This window comes from Ursus americanus, chromosome 2, assembly GCF_024610735.1.
Source record: "Ursus americanus isolate L20-20 chromosome 2, mUrsAme1.1.p, whole genome shotgun sequence".
NCBI classification, from domain to species: domain Eukaryota; kingdom Metazoa; phylum Chordata; class Mammalia; order Carnivora; family Ursidae; genus Ursus; species Ursus americanus.
In genome coordinates, this window is record NC_142128.1 from 8,740,382 (window position 1) to 8,765,291 (window position 24,910).

General features: G+C 62.6%; 1 protein-coding gene across 2 annotated transcripts; it reads right to left on the reverse strand.

The window, feature by feature from the left end:
* Nucleotides 1-870: 870 nt before the first annotated feature.
* Nucleotides 871-23,973, reverse strand: RASA4B (RAS p21 protein activator 4B). 2 transcript variants are annotated; one of them, XM_045773783.2, is made up of 21 exons: nucleotides 23,768-23,973; nucleotides 18,809-18,865; nucleotides 17,144-17,257; nucleotides 16,557-16,618; nucleotides 15,296-15,425; nucleotides 13,259-13,340; nucleotides 12,585-12,716; nucleotides 12,261-12,352; nucleotides 10,881-10,998; nucleotides 10,492-10,642; nucleotides 10,147-10,211; nucleotides 9,694-9,806; nucleotides 9,275-9,467; nucleotides 8,923-9,060; nucleotides 8,206-8,350; nucleotides 7,786-7,952; nucleotides 6,024-6,077; nucleotides 4,923-5,058; nucleotides 3,452-3,572; nucleotides 1,650-1,714; nucleotides 871-1,516 (listed from the first exon to the last, which is right to left on the reverse strand). In XM_045773783.2, the coding sequence occupies exons 1-21, from the start codon at nucleotides 23,830-23,832 to the stop codon at nucleotides 1,395-1,397; spliced, it is 2,322 nt and encodes a 773-aa protein (XP_045629739.2). In that variant the 5' UTR covers nucleotides 23,833-23,973; the 3' UTR covers nucleotides 871-1,394. The 2 variants fall into 2 exon arrangements, with proteins under 2 accessions (XP_045629739.2, XP_045629738.2); XM_045773782.2 differs by having other exon boundaries at nucleotides 6,024-6,161.
* Between the last annotated feature and the right edge of the window lie 937 nt (nucleotides 23,974-24,910).

Sequence of the window (24,910 nt, forward strand, 5' to 3'; positions counted from 1 at the left end):
CCCTACTGAAGCCTTGGGCCCTGGGGCGAGGAAGTGGCATTTGCCCCAGACCCACACCAGTCTTGACTCTCCAGGCCAAGTGGTGGGAGGGAGGTGCTCTTTAACTGGGGAGGAATAGAAGGCAATGAGGGGACAATGCCCTGGGGCTGTAACCTCCACCTCTCTGCTATCCTGGCAAAGTTTGGGCCAAGGATGGCTACTTAACTGGGCTGGCTGGGGGTGGGGGAGGGGTGTAGGTTTTACCCAAAAGGGGCATTTCCTGCCTAATAGAACCCAGGGGTTTGGGGGTATTTGAGCAGTAGGGACAGTGCCAGACACTTGTAACCTCTCTTCAGGCTGCAGCAGCCACCCCACCCCAGGACCCTTCTGGAGGAGAGGGTGGTAGGTGTCACCACTGTGTGTATGCAGTTCAAATCCAGGCTCCTACTTGTGGCAGCCCCATAAATGCACACCTCTTTCCCGTTCACTCTCGCATTAGGGAGCAGGAGACCCTGGGGTCAGTACTTCCTGACCACAAGGTCCCAGAAACCCAAGAAGATTGAACAGGCGTGAGGACTTGTGTGAAGCCCTGAGGAAGGAGCCAGAGAACAGGGTGCTGGTGATGGGGGAGGGGTGGCACAGACTCAGCCACCCCTGGGCCAGGAAGGGAAGGGGAGGCATGTTCAGACTCTAGCCTGTGGGGGATGGAGCAGTGGGACCCAGGGGTATGGTGAGGCCAGCAGCTGGGGGGAGAAACGAGTCCCCCTGGGAGGGGGCAGAGGGGATGCACAAAGCCTATGCTGGTGGACCCCGTCCTTGGCCACCCCCAAGGAGCCACTGGAGTCCCCAGGCCCAGTCCCTCCACCGACCCCCATCACAAGACCCCAGAGCCCAGGCTGTCACAGCAGGTTTATTGTCAGCAACAGAGCACCAGCGAAGCTCTCCCAGGGGCCCAGCCAGTGGCCGGAGGGGAGCAGGTGGCGTGGTGGCCAGGAGCTGGGGGATGCTGAGGTCCAGGCCTGGTCTCCTGGGCTCCGTATTCCCTCCCACCTCTCTGGGTCCAAGGAGCATCAGTTCTCCCAGGCCCGGACCATCCCATGGGTGGTTTCTGGCTAGGTCTGCCCTGGGCAGGAGAGAGGATCCCTGGCGAGTGTGGGCTAGTGCCAGCGATGGTGCAGGGGCCTCGGGGAGCAGCCAGGCTTCACAGAGGAGCAGGAGCACGCCAAGTCCCCTAGAGACCCAGCGGGCAACAACGGGCCTTCTGCACCCCCGGTTCCCCAACTCACCCAGCCCACAAGAGCCCTAAGCCCTGCTCCCCAGTGAGCGGGAGTGAACTGAAGAGCCGAAAGCGCACCGGGGGTCTCCAAGCACCTGGCAGGGGGCTCAGCAAGGGCGCGGGGGGGGGGGGGCAGGCCTCACGTCTGCAGAGCCAGCAGGCGGTTGGGCTCCGAGGGCGGTGAGCCGGTTGGGCTGGATCTGTGGGCCTCCTGGAGGTCCCGCAGCACCCGGAGCAGCTGGGCCAGTGCGTCCTCAGCGGCTGGAGGCAAATGCAGGGTGAGGGCAGAGCAGCCAGGGCCAGAGGGCCCTGGGCAGTGGGGCCCCGCCCACAGCACCCCAGGATGGAACTCAGGCCACTGCGGGAGTCCAGAGAGGAGAGGGGAGAGACCTACCTTCCCCTGGGCCCGTGGGCACAGAGCCTGCCTCTGTGCCTGCACTCAGCTCCCGGCGCTTCTCCCTGTAGGGGAGGGGAGGACAGAGTGAGAGCTTGTGCTGCCCCTGCCAGGAAGACTGGGTGACCCTGTGCAGGCCTCCTGGAAGTGGGGGGCTGACCCTTTCATCTGTGGGGAAGAAACAGGGCCCAGGTGGTGGTCGTCTGGTCACCTGCCGCCTTCCCTCTTCCAGCCTCCTCTGGTCCCCCCCACCTCTGCCACAGTGGGCACTTTGGAAACCAAGCTCGAACCACGTCACTCCTGTTTCAGAGGTCCCTGGGGAAAAGGGCCAATTGGGGCGTAGAAGTCCCCAGTATGAACTGGCCGTGGAATGTGTTTCCTTCTTATGGGAGTAGGAGACAGTGGCAATTCCTAACCGGGGTTCCCCAGAGATCCCTGGGCCCTCTCGGGTACGATCCTGGGAGCTTACATGGAGGGAGAGCGAGCAGCCACGTGGACCCCAGGCTTGAAATTCCTTACTTAGGAATTCCACTGGCTTGGTCCTTTGGATGGTCTCCCTGACCTCTTTCGGAAGAGCTGTGTCCCTCTGCTAAGATCTAACGGGCTCCTCTTCCTCAGATGCCTTCGTGGGCCTGTGGGGTCGGACCGGTCCCTTACCCCCTGCTCATTTGCTAATTCAACATTGACTGCAAGGGAAGACATCTGTGTTGTCCCCAGCCACCAAGTGTCCAGTAATTGGTTACAGCAGCCACGGGAAGTGGGTACAGCAGGGACTAAGGACGGGCCACCGTGTCAGGGATCAGAGGTGCTGGTGGGCCAGAAGGTCTGGGGTGCTCGATGGCAAGGAGGTGAGGCGGAATGAGAGGGGGGTGGCCAAGTGGTTCCGGAGGTGGGGAAGCTCTCAAGGCAGGTGCTATGGTCAGGCCCAGGGGCACGGGTCCTGTGGCAGGACCAACCTAAACCCAAGGTGGCTTGGGTTCAAATCTTTGCTCTGCTGCTTCCTGGCTTAAATGGGGGACAACTGTGGGTCCCGGAAACAGAGCAGACAGGGTGGTGGCTTCATCCTGTAGATGGAAGACGAAGTCACCCAGCCAGGGGGCCAGACTAGGGGTGGAGAGGGAGCCAGTGACAGGGCTACACCATCAGGAAGGATATGGCGGCAGAGAGACCTGGAAACTACTGGAGACTCTGGCTGACAGGGGAGCGAGCCATTCTCATCTGACCCCGTGAGCTTTGAAGGGCTTTAAGGAAGAGATTACACCCTGGAAAAGTTGATGAGGAACAAGGACAACAGCCACCAGCCCTCCAGGGCCCGGGGACAGGGGTGGGGGACAGAAATCCGCCCCCACCCCAGCAGGCTCAGGGCAGCACCGGGTTGCTTGGAGCTGTCCCCACACCGGACTCCACCTCCAGAGGTTCTAAGTCAGTGGGGCAGGGCGCAGGCATTCTGGTTTTCTCTGAGCGGGGGCCAGGGCCGAGAACCAGGGCATTAAGGAACTCAAGAGAGCTGGCTGAGGACAATCCCTGCGCTCCGAGGGCACCACGGGAAGGCTGGACGGGTTGGGAGGCTGGGGCAGCCTGGGGCAGGGCATGGCCGTGACAATGACCTGGGGCTTCTGCAGCCCTTGGGCCTTCATCCTCACATGAGCCAGCCTCATGCCGGAGACCCACGTGCCCCTCCCCAGGTGTGACTGCCACAGGCAGGAAGGGGCCAGGCCCGATCTGCAGCAGGAGACCAGCCACAGGCCCCAGCTCTGGCCCCCGCCCGCCACACTCCCCCGGGGCCGTACAGGCCTCCTCACCTCAGTGCGGCCTCCACGCCCAGCAGGTGCCGGTAGATTAGCTGGGCCTCCAGGTCGTGATCCAGAGGGTCATTCCACTCCTGGAGGGTCACCCGTGACCGGGTCTTGTCGCAGCCCAGATCTGGGGGCACAGAGAGGGCAGGGTTGCGGGCAGGCCCCGTGAGAGCTTACGTCCAACTTCATGGCAGTGCAGGTGGGGACGTCGAGGCCTGGAGAGGGACAGGAATGGGCTCAGGGGCCCAGGGGGGCAGTAGCTCATCTCTGTCGGGTGCGGCTCCTGAGTCCGGAGATACACGACTGCAGAGCATGCGAGCCGTACAGGAGACAAGTCAGGGCACTGGACAGCTTTCTGGATGGCTGCCCTTCTGGAAGGAAGGAGGGAGTAGCCTGGGACCGTAAGATCATGGGGACGGAAGCTGAGGGCTTTGCACCTGCAATAAGCTGGCCCTGCCACTTGCTGGCCTTATGACCTTGGCAGAGGCATTGGCCCGCATTAAGCCTCGGTTTTGTCCTGCACAGAATGGGCTACCAGATCCTGCCTCCTAGCGCCCTGGGGAAACCCCTCACCAATAACAAGGTCAGGCCACGAGGGTCAAAGCCAGCGGCTGCAGGTCAGGCAACCAACCAGCGACACCATTGTAATGAGCTGCCCCTGCCCCCTCCCAGACCCAGGGCTGGGCTGGACCAGGTGGAGCAGCTTCCCAGGGGCTCCCCGTGCCGGGCTCCAGGGGTGGAGGCTGGAGGCTCCAAGTGTGGAGTCTCTTCTGAGACCGGGGAGCAAGAATTTTGTAAAGCGTTGGAGGTAAGGAAAGGAAGATCTTAACAGTTCCACAACTGAGCTCTCTAATACAGTAGCCAGCTAGCCACATCAAGCCGCTTAAATATAAAATCATTAAAATTACATAAAATTAAAACAAACTTAAAACTCAGTTCCTGGGCCATACTGGCCATGGTTTAAGTCTAACCACATGCGTTCATGACGAGCACATGCACAGTACTGGGTACCGCTGCCACCATCATGGAAAGTTCTAGCAGCAGCTCATCTCGGCCATCCCTCTGGTGCCCAGGGTCCCCCACCCGCGGCTCCAGGGCAGCTTAGGGGCCCCCCGTGCCCTTGGCACAAGCAGTTCCTACAGCGTGTTCCTCGGAGCACTGGTTCACAAGAAAGGGTCCCTGTCACGTGAATGAGTGCTGCGTTACACAGCGTTCGAGACGGCACCCAACTCGTTTCCACGCCTCCTCAGGGCCTTCAATGAACCCACATGCGGGACCCACACCACGCGGCATTTCCCAAACTCTCCTGTCGCGGAACCCTCCCCGCCCGGAGCACCTGCAGGGACCGGTCCACCGCCCGTTCGTTCCCGCAGGTGCACAGGTGGCCCCCAGCCAGGCCAGCAAGCCAGGGCCCGAAGACGCCGTGCCCCGGCCAGGGTGGACAGATGCCACGTAGGGGCCCAGCCTCCACTCCCACCTGACTTGTCCTTCTGGTGGCAGCAGCTCCACTTGTCCCCGCGGAAGACGCCAGGGTGGTAGGAGCCCAGCAGGCCGGGGTTGCTGATGCTCACTTTCCGGAGCGCGGACAGCCACTGGTTTAGCTCGTTCACGCACTGCGGGGGGGGTCAGCGGTCACCCCCTCCAGGAAGCCCGCCCTCCCTCCTGCAGCTCCCAGGCACATGGCCTGATGAGCAGAGCATGGGCTGGGTGTCAGCTGCCACTGGCCCCTCGGCCCTCCCCAGGCAGCGTACAACCCGCCAATTCTCTGGGATGGCCACCGTTTTCCCTTGAGGCTTTGGACAGTCCCTCCCAGGGACAAGCCAAACCCCCTCTGACTTCACCTTCCTCTCCGTCCTGCCCCTGGACATTCTCTCCTTCACGATGCCCCTGCCCAGAGGTCACCTGTCAGAGGCCTTCCCGCCCACCCTTCAGAGAGCAGCATCCCCCCGCTGAACGCTACTCTGTCCCCTCCCTCTCTCAGTCTCCTTTGTGCCCTTCAAGGCACTGCCACCATCTGACATTTTAAATACCGATTTAGCGGTCGGTCTGCCTCCCTGGGAGACAAGCTCCGCGAGGGCAGGGCTCGGTTTCGCCTGCCGCTGTACCCCCACCAGCGAGAACCGCGCCTGGAGCCTTGTAGGCTCCACGAATACTTCTCAGACGAATGGAAGAGTTAGCACATAAAGAGATGAAAATCTGAGAGCAGGCACCCAGAGCCACACGCCTGCATAGACCTGGATGATCACGTGCTGACGCGCAGCACAACACATGGGCACCAACACAGACGCTCAGAAACCCAGTTTCCCGCAAACACGTACGACGTGTGAAGCTCCGAATCACGGGAACGTACCCGTCCTTACACTGGACCATGCACAGACCTACACTGGGTGCCTGGGCAGGCCCGCAGAGCCCAGGACACGGACACACACACACACACTGCACTCACATCAGATCTCACACCCTGCTGGGCCTGATGCAGCCGACGACGGGGTAGGAGACTCACTGGGGCCTCCTTCTAGCCCCCCACCCCCACCCCCGCAGGCGGCTGTTCCCGCAGCGGCCCCCACACGGCCCCCACCTTGCACTGCAGGTACACGGTCTGGGGCTTGCCCGCGTCGTCCTCGTAGATGACCTGCATGACATGTGAGCTGCCGAAGCTCTTCTCCGCCACCTTCTCTGCTGCCCGGACGTTGGCTAGCTTGATGAGGGCGCTTTTCTGGAGTGGGCGGGCCGGGGAGACTCAGGATCCAGGCCGGGGCCACTCCGTGTCCTAGTGCTGGGCCTCAGCCTCCCCCTCTGCAGTCCCCGGGGGTTAGCACAGCACTCCCTACTGTGAGTGACCCCAGCCAGACAGAGCGCAGACAGACGGTGACCAAGTGCCCGGCCTTTTGAGGGTCTGCAGCGGTCCCGGGAGATCTGAGCTTTGGAAAAGTGTCTGGACGCCCAGCGTTCCCCAGGCCTGGAAGGTAGCACCTGCCGGACGGGGCCCTGGGCCTCCCCCTTATGAGTAATTCCCCCACTTGCCTTTCCCTTCCCCGCCTCCTGGCCCCTCCCCACTCCTGCCATCATCCAATATGGTTAAGATACAAACAGAACAGGGAGAAGCTGCACGCCTGATGGATCCACGCCTGAGGGGCCCCCAACCTACTAAGCAGAACCTGGGCTAGCAGCCCCCAGCCCCTGGGGTCTCCCATCAGAACTCGTCAGGGCCCTTATCACCCAGGTTACCAGTCCCCGTGGCCCTCAGGAGAGCACCCACACCCCCCCACCCCGGCATCCAAGCCCACCAGCCCTGCTAGCCTCAGTGATGAGAAGGCCAGTGCCACCTCTTGGGAGGAGTGGGAAAACCTGGAGGGGAGTCCCGGGGCACACATCTGGGGGTGGGGCTTCCCAAAGGACAGAGGATGTGTTGCCCGTTCTGGGGTACACCTGCTGAGGAGGAGACAGGAAGGAGGCAGAAGAGAGGGCACTGCACAGAGGGATGCACGGACGCGCCCACAGAAGAGCAGAGCTCAGTGCCAAGCAAGGAAAGGGGCCCAGAGGGGCATAAGGGAAGGCCCCGCCAGTCCGTGCTGAGGGGTCTCAGTGGCTGGGCAGCTGCTCGGAGTGGAAGAAGCTGGAAAGTGAGAGGCCCAGGCTGAGGGGTCACCCAGGGAGCTCCATCACCCCCTTGGTTCCCTCATCAGCTGCTCAGGGTTGGGTCAGGTATCCCCAGCAGACCGTCCCCAGAGCCTGGCTGGTGTGGGGTCAGGTCAGCTCAGCTAGGGGTCAGCAGATCCATCCAAGACGTGTGTGCTCCGCCCTTCCTGGGAGAAGAGCACGGACGGGAGGCCAGCCCAGGGCCTTCGGTAAAACCACTGGCTGAGATCCTGCCCTGTGCCGGCCCGGGCTCTGCACCCTCAGTGCGGTCACTTCCTCTACCCTCAACGACTTGGGAAGTATGGACCATTATCCCCAATGGGTATGCCAAGACCCCAACCAAAGCTCAGAGAGATTGAGACACTTCCTAGGTACACAGGGCAGGAAACCAGGACTCCTCCCAGCTCCCCTCTCACTCCTTCCTCTCCCAGAAACACCCCTCAGCCCCGCACCCCACTCATGCACCAAGAGGCGAAGGCTGACCCTGCAGCCGCTGCCCGTCCCTTGCCCCCTGGGCAGAGAAGCTTCTTCCCCACGGGTCTTAAGAGATCCTATGGCTGACACCAGAAGCCTGGGCCCGCCTGGCTTTCTTCTATGATCCCGGTGGGCCCTGCCATGGGCTCCGAGGCAGGCACCCAGATGGCCTCCAGAGTGTTATAATCCCCTCGGATCCCCACTTGCCTGCTTCCTTCCTTACCCACCTTAGAGTTGGGCGTCTTGGCGAAGCTCAGGGCCTCGGTGGTGAGGGAAAAGTGGAGTTTCTTGAAGGAGGACATGAGGGGGCCCTTGCCCTTGGTCCTGTGGATGAAGAGCGGCCCCTCTTTCACCGGCGGTGCCTGCAAGCTCAGCGCCCGCTGCAGGTCCAGCTCTGCCGGGCCAGGGACGGAGGGCAAAATGTGAGTCCAGGGACTAAGTGGGGGCTGCGGCAGAGCCGTGAGGGTAAGGGCAGCTGTGGGACAGGGAGCGGGGCAAACGTGATCAAGAGGCTGTGGGTGCGACCAAAGAGACCTGGAGGCTGTGGGCGGGGCCGTAGAGGGGCTGGTGTGGGCGGGGCCACGGGGCAGGGGCGGAGCAAACCCGGACCTGAGAGGTTAACGTGGGGCCCCACGGGGAGTGCTCACCCTCCTTCTCCTCGATGTCCACCAGCTTGGTGATGAAGTCCTTCAGCTGAGCCACGCCCTGGCGCACGGTGGGCTGCAGTGGCTCCATCCAAGCCTCCTTGGCTCTGGAAGCCGGCGTGTCCATGTTGCCCACATTCTGGACCGCCTGTGGGGTGCAGCAGCAAGGGCCGGGCTCTGCTGGGTTAAGGGCCCCCCACTGCAACCTCCCCGGCCCCGCCACCAGATAGGTGCTACTCCCGCTGTAGAAACGGAGGCAGGATCGGCACAAGCGCTGCTCATGGGCCCATTCCATCCCCACTGGCATTACGGGCTGAACCGATCACGGAGCTTGAGGCCTTTCGGGACCTGATAGTTGAGACTACTTGAGGACAACCTACTAGCCTTCCCCGGCAAGTTTAATATGAGACTGCTTCCCTGGGTACGCCGGCCCCAGCCTGGTGCCAGGCAGCTACGTGCCGCCTGGGAATAAGTAGTTCTGGGGATTAAAAACTCCGCATCCACACGCACAGACTATTTGGCCTTGGGTAATCTCTCCCCCTGCCCCCCCCAGGGGCCTGTTTCTTTGTCCCAGAGCTCGGGGGACCACGAGAAAGCTTTGTCAACTGCGAAGTGCTGTGCCACCGGCGTTCCAGGAGCCGGTCGGGGACACACTGCCATGCAGGCAAGGGCCCCGTGGGCACCCGGCTGGGCATCCCGCCCGCACCCCCGGGCCTGCACCTTGGCCAGCAGAAGCAGGGTGCGGCTGGTGCGCGCGTCCGCGTGCCGCTCCCGCAGGTGGAAGAGCTTGGGCGCCATGATGGCCGGAGAGAAGAAGCGCAGGCACAGGAAGCTGGTGACGGCGATGAACGGCACATTCTGGGGGGCGCGGGAGAGGAGGGCTGGACTGCCCGAGGCCTAGACGTGTGGCCGCCCGCGGGCCTTTGGTGCTGACCCTGCCTCTCCCTCTCCCCACGGCCCTGCCTGTGGCTCTAACCCCCCTCACCACCGCCGCCGCACCCGGGGACGCCAGGGCTCCTCCAGCCCCCACCGCTTTCCTCCCTCCGCCCAGCCCCACCGGCAGGGGGCGCACCTCGTGCTGGGCGCTGGGGAAGCGCTCGCGCACGCGCCGGAAAAGCTGCCGAAAGGTGGCGCGGACCACGGCGGGGCATGCGCGAACGGAGCGACTGAGCGAGCTCAGCAGCGCCCCCAGGTGGGAGCGCAGCGTCTGCGCGCTCTGCTCCAGCACCTCGGCCTCGGTCTGTGGGCGGTGCAGCCCGGAGCACCTGAGTGGATCCCGCAGAGAGGATGGAGGTCAGCGCCCCTGCACAGGACTGGCACAGAGGTTCCTCGAGACAGGAGCAATAAGGCGTCAGCAGGGACAGGGAGACAGGCAACGCACAGGTGGGAAGAGCGACGAGAAGGACTCAGGCATCAAGAGCCAAACATACACTTGCAAAAAGGGCCTGGCACCCCCAACCCCCCCCACCCCGAGATCGCCCCCGGCCTCACCCTACATCCTTGACCTCCACTTTGCTGGGGTCCAGCTCCACGTACTTCTTCTCCTCAAACACCCTGTCAATGATGGGGCCCAGGACGCCGTGCAGATACCGCATACCAGCCACCTGGGGGCCGTGGGGAGTGGCATTGGTCCTGCCTCTGGCCTCCAGCTGCCGGCCATCTCCCTGCAGCTGGCCTCCCAGCCCCCCCACCCCACCCCACCCCCGTGCACCATCCGCCTGCTGTGTCCACTCACGATACAGCCAGGCATACAAACAGGACAGCATGACACTGCACGAATGAACGAGTGAATGGATGCATGGGTGGACGGACGACATTCTTAGCCTTAAAGGGCCCAGGCTCCCAAGAGAAGATTGGAGCTTAGGCTCCCACTCTCTCTCTTGGCCCTTCTGAACCTCTGTCTCCTCATCTAGGAAACAAAGACCATATACCACTCAACCTCACCTTCAGAAAAGACTCCATGGACTTTGAAGCCAGAGAGTTGCTCCGGAACAGGGTGTTAGCCTCACCTACAAGCGGAGGTTCTAGTGGGTAGGGGGTTGGGGAAGGACAGAGGACCACGGGGCTGGGGGCTCTAAGCTGGCCCCTCTGTAAAGAACTTCCTTGCCACCTCCCAGAGCACTGCCTCACCTATGCCTTTTGCTCTTTCCTTTGCCTCCTAACCAGACCCAGCACCTTCCTGCAGGAAGGCTTCCCAGATTTCTCCCCTCTCAGCATCTCTGGAGTCCTTGGCTCCTGGCTCCCCGATCCACCACACCCTCAGACAGGCCGCCCCTTCCCAGGCCTCACTGGTACGACCCAGCTCCAGCTGGAAGAGCAGGTCCAGAAAGTCTTTGGCCAGTCCCTGCCCCAGGAAGAGCTTGAGCAGGTTGGTGGCCACATCCTGGCGGCACTCGGTGCTTGTTGTCTCCTCAATAAGTGGTATCAGCTGCCCTGGGCCCTGTGGGAGGCATCAAGGAGAGACGGGGTTGGAGGACCCACAGGGGAACCCAAACCCTTCACTCTGAGGACTTCAGAGGACCACGGGGAAGGGGAGGTGTTTTCCCAAGGGATGGCAAGGGGCCCTAGTTCCTTACCATCCTGAGAACCAAGAGCTTTGCTCTTCAGAGCAGGTGTAGGACAGGGAGGACAGGCCTACTGTCCCCGGACCCTCCCACCTTCCCCCGGGGCCCCCTCACCTGGGCGCCCAGCTTCACCTCACGGCACAGCAGCTGCACCAGGGGCTGGTAGCAGCCGGAGGGCAATACCGTCTCGTCCCGCAGCCGCACCTCCAGCTGCAAGGAGCCCAGGCTGCCCCTGGAACGGGCAGCCTGTGACCTCTCCACCAGGGACCCAGGCCACCTGGGCCGGGCCCCCTCCCCACTGCCTCCACATTCCCCACTCGGGGCCAGTCTCTCGGCTCCCGCCCTCCACCTTGCTTCCCTGCACCGCCCCCCGCCCTTCTTTCCCCGAGCTGCTTTCTTTCCCTGCACAGAAAGCCCTTGCCACCCAAGCATCTTCACAGCCTGGCTCCCTGTGCCCTCCAGACTCCTGGACTCTGAGCCTGACCCAGCCGGGAGTCTGTAAACTGTCAGAGAACAGCCCCTTCGTGTATACCCTTTACACCGGCAGCAAATCCCCAAGCGTCATCACAACGTGCCAGGGGCAACTGAGGCTCGAGCGGGTTAGGCACCTTGCCACAACAGCTCTCACTGCCAAGCTCCCCTGCCCAGAGCCCTCCTGATGGGGGTGCAAGGCTTAACTGTCTGAGGCCCGCCCTTTCCGGAAGCACAGTGCAGTTCACTGAGTGATGCTGCTGCACACGGCCCCATCCTCATCCTCGTCCACAGAAGCCCTCCACGTGGCCCTTGGCTGGTTCTCCGGAAATGCTTTGCTGCTGGACACAGCCATCTGCCCTGCCCCCGCCCTGTCGATGGTGGGGATGGGGGGTCTGGGGCTTTCTGCAGAGAGACGGAGCTGAACCATCCAAGGTGGGGGGCACTGCTGATCCTCCACTTCCAGGCTGAGTGGTGGGCAAGGAGGCCAGAGGGCTTCCCTGTTAGGGTTGCCAGATTTACCAACATAAAAATATAAGACGCCCCGTTAAGTGTATCTTTAGTATAAGTCTATCTCCAACACTCTATGGACGTACTTACACTGAAAAATGATTCATTATCTGAAATTCAGCTTTAAGAGGACATCCTATATTTTATCTGGCAACCTATTTCTGGAAATTTTGGGGGAGAGTCAGAGCTCTGGGGACTGGAACTCTGGTCTAAGGTCTGCTGAGAAACCCTTAAAGGGAAAAAGTCTGACGGCCTGTTCCAGAATCTGCCAGAAGATAGAAAGCAGGAGACCTGTACCGCCTTGGAGCTCAGAGGACAAGACTGAGTCCAAGGCTGTGAGAAGGGCCAGTCAGCAGGACCAGCCAGGATAACAGAGTCTGGCCTGATGGGAAAGGGTCTGCCTGCCCTGTGCAGCCTGCCTGCCCACCCTGCCTGCTGGAGCCAACTGTCAGCCCCCAGCCACCCCCTGGGGCCCGAAGCCCACCAGCCCCACTGCCAAGCCCAGGCACTCACTCTCCTCGCCGACTCTTGGACTGGTCGGGCTGTAGCCGGAACCAGCCCTCCTCCTGCTGGGCCGCCCACAGACTCTGGACATTGAACACCACCTGGGGACAAAGCAGAGGCAGGGCCCCATGCTGACGCTGGGACCCTCAGCTCTCTTCCTTGCCAACTACCGTTCCTTTTGGGGGAGTCCCTTCTGGGGGTCCCTGAGCACCAGTGGCTGGTGGGAGTGCCCCTTCGGGGCAGCCGGTGGGGGGAGGGAATGGAGGGGGTGCCGGGATGGAGGCCAGGCTCCGAGGTGGTGGCAGGTGCAGCCGGAAGGAGCGGAGCACTCACTTTGCCCAAGAAGTCATTCCGGCTGACAAGGTCCCAGTCCCAGGCTTCCACACACAGCGCCTCCGCGGTCCCTTCTTCCAGCTCAAACTCAAACGTCTCGTTCCAGCGTGGGTAGCATGATTTCTTCACGATCTGCCCGGAACGGAGTGAGGACGGGCAGGGCTGACCCCAAGGGGCCCCCCAAGCAAGGCCCAGCCAAGGGCACAGCCACCCCAAATACCCCACTTGGGATCCCTACAGGGGCCTTGCAACAGCAGAGGTATAAACTTCCTGTCCAGACCCCTATTCATTTCTCAAGAGGCGAATCAGAGGCCCAGAGTGGGTAAGGTACTTGTCCAAGGCCACACAGCAATTGGGTAGCAGACTGCACTGGGAAACCAGGACTCCACCCCCTCCCCACCCTAAGGCTGAGCCCACCACCCCGGCTGTTTCCTGGAGGAAAGCAGTGAGGGGAGCTGTCGGACTGTGCACATGAACCCCACACCGGCTGTCTTGGCCCAAGTGGCTGGGAGGGAAAGGCAGCTGGGGCTATAGGGGGTTGGTGCCAGAAGTGCTGGGACTTGCTATGCACCGGGGTCACCCCGCTTTTCTAAACCTCTTCTGCGAGACCACAGTCCCAGCCAGACCTCCCAGCTGATGAAGGCCTGTCCAGCCCCCGCCCCCAGCCCCCTCACCGAGGTCTCCTGCGTCCGGCCATTGTAGCGCACTCGGACGAAGGGGTCAGACGCACCGTTCCGGTCCTTGGGGGCAAGGTCCCTGGGGGAAAGCAGAGCACCCACTTCTCATACCCTCTCCCCAGACCGTCACCCCACCGCTGCGGTGTAAGCACACTGGGCTGGGCTCATCCACGCCCTGGCAAGCCAGGTGACTGTGGGCAGTGCCTCTCCCTTTTCTGGACAACGTTCACCCCATGGGCCTCCACGCGGCACCTACACCAGGCTAGGGACTCCCCGTGGTGGAAGCCATGGCTCCTCTGACCGGACAGCTGCAGGCCGGCTGCAAGCTCGTCCTCTGCTCTGGGGCTTGGGGGAGGCAAGTGCATTATGGAACAGCCTGGGCTGTGTCCCCTGCCCTGCCCCCGGTCCCCAGCACAGCCTTGAGCTGGGGCCGCCCCTCTGAGCCTCGGTTTCCCCATCAGTAGAATGGAGAAGATAACCCCCAAGGTAGAGGTCACGGCTTCTGGAAGGCCTGCCCCACAGTGTTCCCCTACTTGGGGCGTAGATCTCGGTGAGCAGCCCCGCTGGGCCATCCTGCCGGTCCTTTGCAAGGCCCAAATCCGGTCACAGCACCCCCAGCTCAGAGCCCTCGTGAACAGCAGCAAAGCCCACCCCGCTTCCATTTCCTGTAAATACTATTTTCCGCTCTTTCCCATATTTTCAGTTTAAAGCCTCTCATGCCCACTTTTCTTTCCTCCTCAAAGCTAAGAGAATTCCAGAACGTGGCCTTGAGAATCTGCCCAGAAAGATGAGGAGAAACGTTCTTTCTGCACAGACAGCTTCTTGCGCCTCCCTGAATGCCAGCGGGGTCTGAGCGGGGGTGGCGATGGGGGCCGAGACCCCCCACTCCACACAGAGGTCTGGAAAGACCGCTCCTCCCGCCCAGGCAGCTGCTAAGCAGAGGCCAGGCTGGCCCAGCCACTGCGCCCCCAGGAGTCTCAGCAGCGTGTGTGCGCACGTGTGCACATGCGTGTGAGCCGGTGTGAGCACACGCATGAGCGTGTGTGCCTGTGCGAGTGCACACGCACGCCGGCCACAGACAGCCTGGCACCGGGCAGGGCTGAGGGAGGAGGAAGCAGGTGGGCAGGGGAACGGCAGGTGGGGCTGACCGAGCGTGAGGGTGAGCGGGCCTCTGCCCCCGTCCAGACGTCTTCCCTCTGCCTGGGCCTCGTCCACGCTCCGGCCCCAGCACAGAGAACCCAGCCAGCGGAGCCACAGTCCCCACCTGCGGGAGAGACAGCCTTCTCCCGGGGCAGCCGCCCACCCCCCTCCTCCACAGGCGCTGCCCAGGCCCTGCCCTCCCGGCCTAGAGGCAGCCAAGGACCCTGTGGAGGCGGCCGGGGGCCAGAAGGGAAGGCGCTCCTCATGGAGCGTGTGTGACTCACACTCAGGCCCGGACGGGAGGGGAGCCTGCAGCTAAAAATACCCGGGGCGGGGGGGGGGGGGGTGGCTGTCACAGGTGACTCAGGCCCACCTTTCGGCCCAAGTCACTGTCCCTCCTGGAGGGAACCCCACCCTGCCCGTCTGGAGCTTTTCAGCAACTCCTTCCACCCCACTGAGGACAACTCCACCCCTGCAACACACACACACACACACACACACACACACACACACACACACGTGTGCGCGCGCACACACACAGGGCCAAGTTCATACAGCAGTTAAACCCAGGGGAGGCCCAGTCTTGGCATGGGGGCTGCCTGCTCAGAGTTCGGGCTTCCCTCTCGCCTGCTACTCCCACTGCTCAATGATGCCCAAAGCCCCAGCTTTAGAACGTCACCCCGTCCCCTGAGACATAGCCTCCTGGGCGGGTCACCCAGGAAACACCTTCAGGTCAGGGCAACTCCCCGGTCCGCCCGCACAGGCCTTGGTGGGAGGAGGTGCAGGGCCAGGACATGGAGTTGGGAGGGGGGGGACAGCAGGCAGGCAGTCACGGCCGGTGTCTCTGGTTGCGGGGGGGCCCAGCGCCCTGCTCCCCAGACCCTCCCGTCTCACCTGGCCTCCAGCACAGAGCAGCGCAGCCGGCGGCCCCGCGGCCGCGCCACCACCTCCAGGCGCAGATGGATCTCGCCCTGCACCTCTTCGTCAGGGTCGACCTCCGTCAGGTGGGCCCAGCCGCTGAAACCTGCGGGACAGGCGGCTCAGCGGGGGCCCGGCCCTCTCCCTCGGCCCCGCCACAGTACCCCTCCACCATCCCCTCGGGGTCCTCTCAAGCTCCAGGGGGCAGGGGCCGTCGTCCCCAGGGACAGATGGGGACACAGGCTCGGAAGCTGAGCAACGGCAGTTGGAAGAGGCTTGATGTGAAACCAAATCCGGCAACCCCTGTGTCCTTACTGTCGTGCCCCACTGACCCTAACTCATGACAGGACCACCCTCTCTGGCCTCAGTTTCTCCATCTTAAAACAGTGGCTCTTATCTGGGGCTGCTGGAGGAGGGGCCGAGCCCAGATGGGGGAGCAACAGGGGACCAGCATCACTTGGGCCGCTGGACCCTGAGGGGCTGGCGGGGGCAGCGGGCAGGAGAGGCCTCTGGCCTGGCTGAGGCCAAGAGGCTCCATGAGTCAGCAAAGTTGCCCCCCCCCACCCCCGCATGCCCTCCCTGGCCTCACAGACAGGAGCAGGTGTGTGGCGGGAAGGCCTGGGAGGAGTCACAGGGGCTCAGACAAGCAGAACCTGAACCGTGCGAACGCTCCCGCTCTGAACCGTCACTGGCAGAGAGGGACCCGGCCCGGAGAAGGCAGCACCTGCCCCAGGGCACGCAGTGAGGCTGCATCAGGGCTAACCCCTCGAAACAGTGTCAGCAGTTCAGCCATCACCCAAGGGCCCTAGCTCAGCCACAGGCTGGCCCCTCAGGCTTAGGACAGAGTGGCACTGGGGCCCAGGCTAAGGGGACCCCAAGGGTACAGAGCTAGCCTGATTGGGAGAAGGGATCTCCACACCTCAGCAATGGAGCATACAGAGGCCCCAGGCCCCAGATCCCACCACTGGCAGCCCCTCTCTGCCCTAGGGGGACACAGTCCCAGGAGGGGACAGAATGGGGCCCAGGGCACAGAGGTCAGGGTGCAGGAGACGGCCAGAGGCCCTTCTAGGGAGGGCGGACATGGCTTTCCCTGAGCATGCGCCGTGAAGGAGCCTAGAGGAAGCGTCTCTGAATCAGGGGAAAGCCAGGGATGCGGTAGACCAGTGGGGGGAGAAAGGAAGGGGGCCAGGGGAGGGGAAGCAAGAGCAGGCCACAGGCTCCCTCCCGGGGATCTTACCCTTAGGGTGAGCAGCCAGGGTGTCCCTGGTAAGGCAGACCTTCCCGATAACGTCGTCCCGGCTGGAGGATGGAGAGGGAGCCAGAGGTGGGCAGGGCTCCGCAGGGAGCCCAGGACCCCCCTCTGGCCCAGTTCAGGGGCCCTGTGGGAAGCAGGGAGGCTGACGCTCCAGTCATTTGCAGGAGCCGATCGGAGCGGGACCCATGACCCTCCTGTAGGCCCTGCATTCTGGACACTCCCACGACCATGGGCTAGGTTTTTGCACGTGGACAGACACATGAGCCCACATATATGCCAAGTTCGTTCTGGGTTCCCTGACTCGCATGCCCCTACGCACAGGCCAGCACACCTGCGCCTTTATTCCGGCACGTGCATATGGATGACATGGTGTGAGCAGTGTGAACTCCCCCCGCCCCCACAGACACCTGCTTGCTCAAACCTTGAACCCTTCCGGACCCTCCCGGGGATCCCCCTCCCCCCAGGCCGTAAAGAGGATGCAAAGCGACCAGCAGTCCCAGAAGTGACATGGGCCGCGAGGGGCAGATGGCAGGGTCTGGGCCCCGTCTGAAGAGTGGGGGCCCACCCACCTGAGGGCATCCTCATCCATGACGTAGAAGGCCACCGCGTGGAAGGTGGGCGGCAGGTGCACCTGATACTCCTCGCCCCAGAATGGGCACAGCGTCTTCCACACAGTAGCTGTCCTACAGGAGAGGACCCTCAGCACGTGTCTGGGCCCCCCCAGGCCCCTGGCCCACCCACGGGCCATGACAAGACAGGGCCACGGGACTTCGGTTCACCTTCCGCCACATCCCCTTCCACTCCCGAGAATGAGTGCTGTGCCGTTTGATGACTCTCTTTGTCCTGGACCCCACTGCCCACCATCAGTCATTCCCTCCTTGACCTTCCCCTCTGCCCTGGGTGGGTCATAGGGCTGCAGCTAGCAGGCCATTTTCCATTTGGGGAACCTGAGACCACAGGTGGCCATAGCTGGCCTCAGGTCACATGACAGGATGGTGGCAGAGCCAGAACCAGAGGGCTGGCCTCCCAGCCTCCCCCTGGCTCCTGGTGCTGAACAGACTCGCTGAGGGTCGAAACAGGGGGATGGCCAAGTGGACTCGAGCTGGATGGTCCTCCTGAGGGGCCGGGGAGCCCCGGTCCAGACCCCGACCCAGAGAGGTTTTATGTGGCCAGACCCTCCGGGGCAGAGCCTTCCGCTCTTGGCAATCAGCAGGGACTGTTGGGGGGTGGGGAGCCGAAACCCCCAAGGACCCAGGTGAAGGCTCAAATGATCATCTTCACCCCAACCACTTCTCTGACAGGTCACTTGAACGCTGGTGCCTCGGTTTCCCTGTCACAGAGACAATCAGAGCCATCCTGCCCATCCCCCTCGTGGTATCATGGTTTGGACAGAATGTGGAAGAAGACCTGGGGTCCTGTTTGAAGTGGGGAAGAACCACGAGTCTGGCAGCCTCGGCTGGCTGTCAGCAATGGGCACGTTGGTGGGCAGAACAGCAGGGCAGCTCTGGCCATGAAGTCCGAGGTCAAGGCCAGAGAGACGGAGGGGGTGGGACCTCAAAGACCCTGCCCAGAATCATGGAGTCCATGGACAAAAGCGAATCCAAGGAAGTGGCCCTTCTGGGTACAGGCTGGGGCCCCCTTTCTGCGGCATGCCTTTCTGGGGCATGACCACTGTGGGAGTCTCTCAGGGAGCGGGGAACCCCAAGGGAGAGCCAGGATGGGGGGGATGCTCAGGCTTCGAGGTCAGCCAGATTTGGGTTCCAGTCTGACTTTGCCACCTCCTAGGTATGTGACCCTGGGCAAGTCGGTCTCTCTGAGTCCCCGGTTTCCTCATTTGAAAATGCAATTTAATAATATCACATCTAGCTCGTTGCACGTTTTAAACGGGCTGCAAAAGGTTTAGCACAGGGCCTGGGGGACCGTACTCCATAAATGAGCTGCTGTTACTAATCGCCATCCTCTGTCCCTTCTGAGGGCCGTGAAGATCACAGAAAGGAACAGGGTGGGCGAGAGACTCTTGGATCGAATGGCTGGATGGGCTTTAAGGTCCGTAATCAGCAAGAGTTAGAGATCGGTTTTCTCACCTCCCAGCAGGTGTGTCGGGCAGGGGGCGGGGCCAGGGGATCAGATGCTCGGAGCCCTCCCCTTCCCGGGCTGTGAGCTGGACGGACAGGGGTGGGCGGGGAGTAGTCCGGTCACCCACCCCTAGCTGGGGCTGGAGGGAGGGGCCGTACCGGATGATGGGCTCATTGTCCACCTTCACGATGCAGTAGGGGTCACTGCTGCCGCTGCTGCAAGAAACAAGGCCAGGCAGGGGCTGAGCGGCGGGGGCGGGGGGCGGGGCGCCCAGGGGCTCCCAGGCTGCTCAGCCCTTGGTGACCCCAGGAAAAAGACAATCAAGGCTAAGGCATGGGGGGCGGGGCTAGGCTGGGGCCTAACGGCTCCTCGGGCCAAAACGTCTGCCCCCCCCACCCCCCACCCCCCCGTCAGTCTGGGAGGCTCCCGGTGAGCCAAAGGCAGTTATCTGCACGAGGCTCCCCTGCACGAGTGCTGGGGAAGGGGAGAAAGGGCCTTCGGCCGCCCCTCCTGCTTGGGAAAAGATCCTCCTTCCTGCCACCCCTTCCTTCCGCCCCACCCTGCTCTGCCCTGGGGAGGGAGACACAACAGTCATAGCAGGGAACTGCCCCAGGCCAGCTCCAGAAACCCCGATCCTCAACACCCAAGCCCTTGCTCCTGCTGCTGCTCCTGCCTGGACGGCGCTGCCCACCTCCCAGCCTCAGCCCCGCCCCTCAGAGCCCGCTCCCCCTCCATCCCAGAGGCCGGGCGTAAGGTCTCCCCTTTGGGGCCACTGTCTCTGTACTCTCCATCTTTCCCTCCATCCCAGGACTGCTAGTGATGTGCTGTCCTCAGCTGCCACCCCCACCTGACTACCTGAGGGAGGAGGCCACTTCTGTGTCCCCAGGGCCTAGGACAGGGCTCGGCACAAGACAGGGGGCCCAGGGATGTTTGCTGGATGAATGAATGAACAAATGTAAAGTCTGCCCCCGAGCTCTCGGCCATCTGAGAAAGGAAGGGGAAGATGAGGCTGGGACTGTTCAGGTGCCCTGTTCTCGGTTGGTAGGGGATTCCTGCGGGAGGTGGGGGGGAGCCCCAGCCAGGCCTAGGGCTGGTCCCAGGCAAGAAAGGGGGTGAGGACTGTCTCCGGGAGTGCCAGGCCCAGTGTCCATAAAAAGGAAGTGATTTGCATGTTGGAGGTTGGGGAATTCCAGGCCCTGCTTCCCTTCTCAAAAGGGGTTCTTCCTGCAGAGGAAGCCACGAGACACAAACATCTTCGAAGGTCCTCCCGATGCTGACCAGGAACATTTGCCAGGACTCGGCTCCCCACGCAGTGCAGTGAGGTGCGCAATGACCGCTCGCAGGGTGGCTGCCCTGGGTCCCCCACCTGATGGGAGGGCCAGCCCATGGCAGGTGTTTAGTAAATGTTGGCATGGCCTTAGACTCTTTGCTCTTCTGCCTGTCACCCCTTCCCCTGTCACTTAGGAGCCCGCTCCTCCAGAGGGCCCCTTGGGAATGGCTTGCATCCCACCACCCCAAAGTCAGGGGACTCCGGGCCTCCAGCAGTCAGGCCCCTGTACACCCCCAGAGCTGGGCTGGGCGGCAGGGCCCAGCAGCTGCACGCGTATTTGCACAAGGAACTGGGAAGGAGGAAGATGTCCATGTGGGCTGAGACCTGGGGTGGGGGAGGGGAGCAGGGCAGGCCCCCTCTACCCTGCCTCTGCCTCCTGGCCCGGCACCCTTGGCAGCCCTATGAGCCCAGCTCTGCCCACTGTGTAGCTCTCACTCAATGAATGAATCTTTGGATGAACCGTGAGGTTTGGGGCTTGTGTTACAAGCCAGATCACAGGGGTGGGCAAAGGCCCGGAGGGAGGAACGGACCTGGGTGTGCAGGGGCAGCGAGGAGCTGGGTGACTGGATCAGAGAGGGGCAAAGGGGACACTGTCAGGAGCGGACTGAGGCCAGAGGCCCGGCCATAATCCCTGGCCAGCTGTTGGGACCTGTGCCCCTGCCCACTGCCCTCTGCCCTGTGAGGCCCCCGGACTGGTCCCCTGCCCCATTTCCCCTTCCCCAAGTCACTTGTGGAAGCCAGCCTGGCTACTTGCGAGGCCTCTATATTTAGCCCCTTGGCAGTTTCCAGGCTGTGGAAAGGGAAGGATCAGGGCAAACCCTGAAATAGTCCCGGGCCCGTCCCCAGGGCCAGTGGGCGTGGGAGCCAGTCAGTCACCGGTCATTATGAGACTTAGCTCCTGTCTGGCTGACCCAGGCACGCAAGGATGGGAGACGGTGGATGAAAACAGGAACAGGTGGGCTCTGAAAGCGGTCGGTGACAGGGAGAACAGCTGTGCTCTGTGCCCTTAAGAGAACTAAAAGCCCATGAGTGGAAATGGCAGCTGTGATGATGTCTTCCTTCTTACAACGGTCTCAGTCAAGATGGGTCACTATGAAAGGTGGTGAGCTCCCCGTCCTCAGAAGTGTGCAAGTCCCGGCTAGAAGGGATGCCGCTCAGGAGACCAGCTGTGGGGCACAGCGAGGCAGGCTCACCACCATCCCTGCATCCCCCACTCGGTGAGGGCCTCCTGGGATCTCCAACCCCTGCTGTCCCTGAGCCAAATGATTTGCATGGCATTTGCAAGGCTCAGTCCCCACCAAGCCCCACAGCAAGGCTGCAACCTCGGCCCAGCTAGGATTCTTGGCCTGTCAGCAGCAGAAAGAGTGGGTTTGAATCCCGATTTCTCTATCTAAGTACTATGTGGCCTTGGCAAGTGACTTGCACACCCTGCGCCTCGGTTTCCCCTTCTACAAACTGAGCGTATCTACCTTATAGAATACAAGGATTAAATGGAAGGGTCCTCCACAGCCCTTATTCTTCTCTACCATGGACCAGGAACCCCCCAGGGCCCCGGAATGCCAAGACGAAGGAGTCATGGGGCCTACCCCTCTTGGTCGCACAGCACGGGCAGCCCAAGAAGCAGAAACTGCCACCAAGGGCATCCTCCTGAATCCAGCTGACCCCAACTGGTGGAGGACACAAGCCTGGGGGCACATGAACCAGTGCTGCCGGAGGGCACCAGGGAAAGCCCTGGAACTGAGCGGAAGTTTGAGAGGGGTCCTGAAGGATGAACAGGAGTTTTCTGGATGACTCTGAAGGGGAGGGTCTGAAGGCAGAAGCCCCAAAAAGCATGCAAAAGCAGGGCTGCAAAGAGCCCAAATGTAAGGGGCTGGGGGGGGGTGTGTGACAGCTGGAGTTAAGAGCCAGGTGACAGGTCAGAGGGCTTCAGGAGGTGAGGGGAGGTGAGTGGGGGGGGGGGTAGGGCTAGGAAAGAGATCCCGGAGGCGGAACCAACAGGACTTAGTGGCCACTCCCCCGGGAATGGAGCCCCAGGGTCCCTGGGCTGCGCAGAGGCAGGGCTGGGCCCAGAACCTGGCCCCTTGGCTCCCAGATAGACCCAGTCCGCAGCTTCACCACCTGGGCCTGGGGAAAGCCTAGAGCCAGGCACTAGGGCCTGCGGGGATGGGGAGGGAGGCGACAGACGGAGGGGCTGCTCCTCCCAGCAGCCACCAGCCAGAGGAGGCCAAGCTGACCTAGTTAGCGGTGCCAGCCTGGGGGGTGCTTAGAGGCTGGGCCTGGAAGCTGAGACCCTCCTCAGAGCTCATCCGCCTGCTCTCCCCCAAGACCACATTCCCAGCGTCGGCCCCACCTACCCCTGAGCACAGAAACCCACCTGGAGACGGCCGCCCAGCCCCCTCCCTCACCCATTGCCATAGCAACTGCTGAGCCTGGCCTTGCCAGGCCCAGGGGGCCTTGAACTAGAACTGCTCAAGGCGCTGAGTGAGCAGGGAAACTCACAGGGGCCACCGTCTGTGCGAGAGAGACGCCCTCGCCCTGGCCTCCTGCACCCCTCCCCATACGCCACCTCTTGGCATCTAGGAGCTGGCTGAGGAGGCCGGGGCGGGCAGGGGAGGGGGGGGCACTCCAGACAGAGGACTTTGGACCCTATGCAGCCTCTGGGCTCCCCTTCCCCCACACCCTGCTCCAAGCAGCCAGCATACCTCGAGCCTTGTGCTTAAGGGTTTTTGTTTTGTTTTTTTTTTTTATTTCATTTTTAAGCAATCTCTACACCCAGCCTGGGCTCGAACTCACAACCCCGAGATCTAGAGGCCCATGCTTTACCGACTGAGCCAGCCAACACTCCTGTGCTTAAGGGATTTTGACTTCCAGTTTACAGAAGGGGTAAGCGAGGCTTCTGAGCAAAGATGCTGCCCAAGGCTGAACACAAGGGAGCCAGGGATGGGATGGGGCAGCTGAGCTCTGGGACTACGGAGAAAGAAGCTGGGACAAGGGGCTCCTGAAACCTCCTCAAATCTGGCCAGGGACCAGGGAAAGCCCTAGATGTCAGCGTGTGTTAGGAGCTCTGGACCCAAGACCTTGCTCTGCCATCTGGAGCCAGCATTTTCAGGTCTCCGAGCCTTGGTTTCCTTATCTGTAAAATGGAATGATGAGAACTGCCTTGCTGAGTACTTGTGGGGAGGTAAAGCCACCGCCTAGCTCAGATCAAGCCCAAGGCAGGAGCAACAGCTGCTCCCCAGACGCCCCATTTTTGCAGGGTCCCGGCCTCTTGACCTACAGGTTCACCCTTCACACCAGCGCGCAGCTGGAAGCCCCGGGACAGCCCCGGCCCCAGGGCGTGTTTCAGGTGCACACTTTCGGGTACTCAAGGTTCCGGAACTGCTGAGGAAGACCCCTCGTTTCCAGAGGGCACCCCCCACCCCCTCCGGCCACACCCCCGCAGTTCACCGAGACATCTCCCTGCGAGGTGCCCCCCACGCTCAGCCCCTATCCTATTAAAGCCCCTTCCCCTCTTGAGCCGCCGTTCGCTCCCTCCCTGCTAACTCAGGCCCCTTACAGAACCTCGTCCCCTCCCCAGTCCACGGCCCTTCCCTGTCCCCCCCTGCCCGGTGCTCGCAACAAATCTTACTGTCCCCATTCCCCTTCCAGTTCCCCACCGCGGCCACGCTCGCCACACCCTCGCCGCTGCTCCACTTGTGGGCGGGCCGCGTGGACCCCAAAAAGGTCAGGCTTAAGGGGCAGCGCCCCTCCCCAGAAAGTTGGGGCCCCCACGCCCGGCAGCGCTCACATGTCCTTGGCGGGCAGGTTCTTCCCCTCCACGATGCGGATGGACAGCGAGCTGCGCTTGGCCATCGCGGGTCCACGACGCGGGGTCCGGGCCCGGGGGAGCCGGACGCCAGGATCGGGTGCAGCGGGCCGGCGGGCGGGCTCGGGACTGGGCGCCGCGGGGGGCGGGCCGCGCCGGGCGCGGGAGGTAAACGCGGGGGCGGGGGAATCGCTTCCACTTCATTCACCCCCCGCCCCCGCCCCACGTGCGGGGGCCATTGCGCCCGGGCGGGCCAATCGGCGGCCGGGGCTCCCCGTGGTGGGCGGGGCCGGCCCGGGTCGCGGCGCTTATTGGCCGCCTGGGGGGAGGGGAGGGGCCTGCGCCAAGTGCTGTTGCCCTGCTGGCTAGCCGCGGGCTGGCGGTCGCGGCGGGGCGAGGGCGCGACGGTCGGCGCCCGGGTGGCCTGTGCCACCGGTACGTGTGGGCGGCGGGCGTGGTCCCAGTGTCAGTCCCCAGGTGCACGGGGGCTATGGGCCCTAGTGTGTGCTCAGAGGCGTGGGCAAGCGCGTGGGCAAGCGCGGGGACACGCGGGCAGGGGACGTGCGCAGAGGACCATCCTGGCCCCTCCATCCCCACCCCGAGCCTGACTTGTGGGACGCCCTGCGTAGGTGTAAGATGAATGAATGAACAATAGGTCGGACTTAGCAAACAATATGTCTGTTTGCGTTAAAGCCACCTGGACCCAGAAGAAGGCCCCGAGAGCCAGGGCGGTCCAGAGCTTTGGGGACCGTGCTTTTGAGTCTGAAAGACTAGGGTTATTTTTGAGAACCTGCTTGGGAGGAGGGGGCTTTCTCAGGTGTCGCCTCCCTTAGGCCTCCTCCCTCCTCCGCGGTGGGAACTTGGATGAGGCGCTCAGGTTCACAGAGGGAAAATTACTTGCTGGAGAACACCCATTTGGCCCAGGCAGAGCTAGGCTTGGCCTCCTGGGTGCTCCGTGAGCACGGGCCTTTCCAGTAGGGGCACTATCCTTCTCCCAGATTCAGTGTCCAGAGCTGAGTTTCTAGAATCAAACCCTTCCTGGTTTTCTCCCAGGTCGAGAAGTCACAGTCCTGGGGCTGGCACAGCTGTAACTGGCCCTGGGCATTTGTCTGCCCTGGATGGCAC